At 44.7% G+C, this 1,500-nt stretch overlaps 2 protein-coding genes across 2 annotated transcripts in view; both read right to left on the bottom strand.

Moving 5' to 3' along the window:
• The window catches only part of LOC113472611, a 10,705-nt gene extending 9,368 nt beyond the window's left edge, over nucleotides 1–1,337 (bottom strand). The window contains exon 1 of the mRNA XM_026832406.1: nucleotides 1,244–1,337. Within this exon, the coding sequence (XP_026688207.1) occupies nucleotides 1,244–1,337 (94 nt within the window). The remainder of the gene's footprint in view (nucleotides 1–1,243) is intronic.
• On the bottom strand, nucleotides 477–1,056 carry LOC103521982. The gene is made up of 2 exons (XM_017448925.2): nucleotides 956–1,056; nucleotides 477–762 (listed from the first exon to the last, which is right to left on the bottom strand). The coding sequence occupies exons 1-2, from the start codon at nucleotides 1,047–1,049 to the stop codon at nucleotides 515–517; spliced, it is 342 nt and encodes a 113-aa protein (XP_017304414.2). The 5' UTR covers nucleotides 1,050–1,056; the 3' UTR covers nucleotides 477–514.
• Nucleotides 1,338–1,500: the final 163 nt, after the last annotated feature.

The raw sequence follows: 1,500 nt of genomic DNA on the forward strand, positions 1-1,500 counted from the left end.
TCATCAGATGGGCGAGAAGAGACACAATACTTCCCATTTAGGTACTGGGTCAACACGAGAACACCAGACAGTAACCCGTTGAAACATTTGCAATCGAAAAACGAGTACAATTTTTTGTCGATGGTGGGATTCGAACCCGGGACCTTCTGCATGGCAAGCAAGCGCATTAACACTAGACCAACCGTGTCTGACTTGTAATTCTTCTCCATTTCAGGTTTGAGCCGAAGAAGGGGTTCTTCTGTCAAGTGCTGAACACCAACCGTGACCAACCGTACAGCTTGGATCAGGACTTTCTATTTCTCGAGTTGCACCCTTTTACACAACGGGCAACGAGTTCGGATTCAGGTAGAGCTTGTGAGCCTTGGACCGCGGCGATTTTTTCAGTTGCACTCGCTGTTTTCGCCGACAATATTTGTACATGACCAGACAGGAGACAAAGATCAGGAGACAGAACGAGGTTGAGTGGAAGAGGTCGGGCTTGGATCAGGACTTCTATTTCACGAGTTGCACCCTTTTACACAACGGGCAACGAGTTCGGATTCAGGTAGAGCTTGTGAGCCTTGGACCGCGGCGATTTCTTCAGTTGTACTCGCTGTTTTCGCCGACAATATTTGTACATGACCAGACAGGAGACAAAGATCAGGAGACAGAACGAGGTTGAGTGGAAGAGGTCGGACTTGGAGTGACCCGGGTCGCTACTGGTCGCTCCTAGGTCGCTACTGAGAGCGTCGGACAGATCGTCCAGGTCGATCCAGTCGTTGTCTGAAACAATTAATTGAAGATAGTTCGCGGTGAATTCAAAGAAATCTAGGGGCAAAGACCTGAGATGTTAGTCCCCTTATGTGCAGCGTCCATTTTAATTTAGGACTATTGCACTGAATTCTACGAATCTACGACTTCGTCTACTTTCGTGACGAAGAAAAATTCGTGCAGTATGAGCAGGCTATTAGCGTACCTATTTTCTCAATTTGAATGAAAGACGATGGTTTGATCTGGTAGGGAAGCTTGATGTCTTGCAGGTCCCCGATTTGAAGTAGCTTCTCTGACATGAAATTGAAGATAATTTGCGGTGAATTCAAAGAAATCTAGGGGCAAAGGGGCAATCCTAAGATGTTTAGTCAAATACGTTAAACAATAAAAATGGAAAAACATTCAATTCCTATTCTTTTTCTACGACTTCGTCTTGTTTCGTGACGAAGAAAAATTCGTGCAGTACTGCAGTATGAGCAGGCTGTTAGCGTACCTATTTTCTCAAATTGAATGAAAGACGATGGTTTGATCTGGTAGGGAAGCTTGATGTCTTGCAGGTCCCCGATTTGAAGTAGCTTCTCTGACATGAAAAAAAACGTGAATTGAATGTGAGAAAAAAGTAAAATGTATTTAGATACCTTCCTATTGGTAGGTATTTACATATTTATGTAGGTACTAGTGGTTGACCCGTCCTTTGTACGGGACCACCACACACACAAACACACCCCCACACACACCACACCCATCACA

The sequence above is a fragment of the Diaphorina citri genome, unplaced genomic scaffold (genome assembly GCF_000475195.1).
Source record: "Diaphorina citri unplaced genomic scaffold, Diaci psyllid genome assembly version 1.1 scaffold6467, whole genome shotgun sequence".
NCBI lineage: Eukaryota > Metazoa > Arthropoda > Insecta > Hemiptera > Psyllidae > Diaphorina > Diaphorina citri.

Excerpts from the sequence above, each read along its gene's own strand:
- LOC103521982 (XM_017448925.2), bottom strand. The coding sequence starts at position 1,049 with ATGTCAGAGAAGCTACTTCAAATCGGGGACCTGCAAGACATCAAGCTT. Across the intron at positions 763-955 it reads CATTCAAATTGAGAAAATAG|ACAACGACTGGATCGACCTG; the intron begins GTACGCTAATAG and ends TAATTGTTTCAG.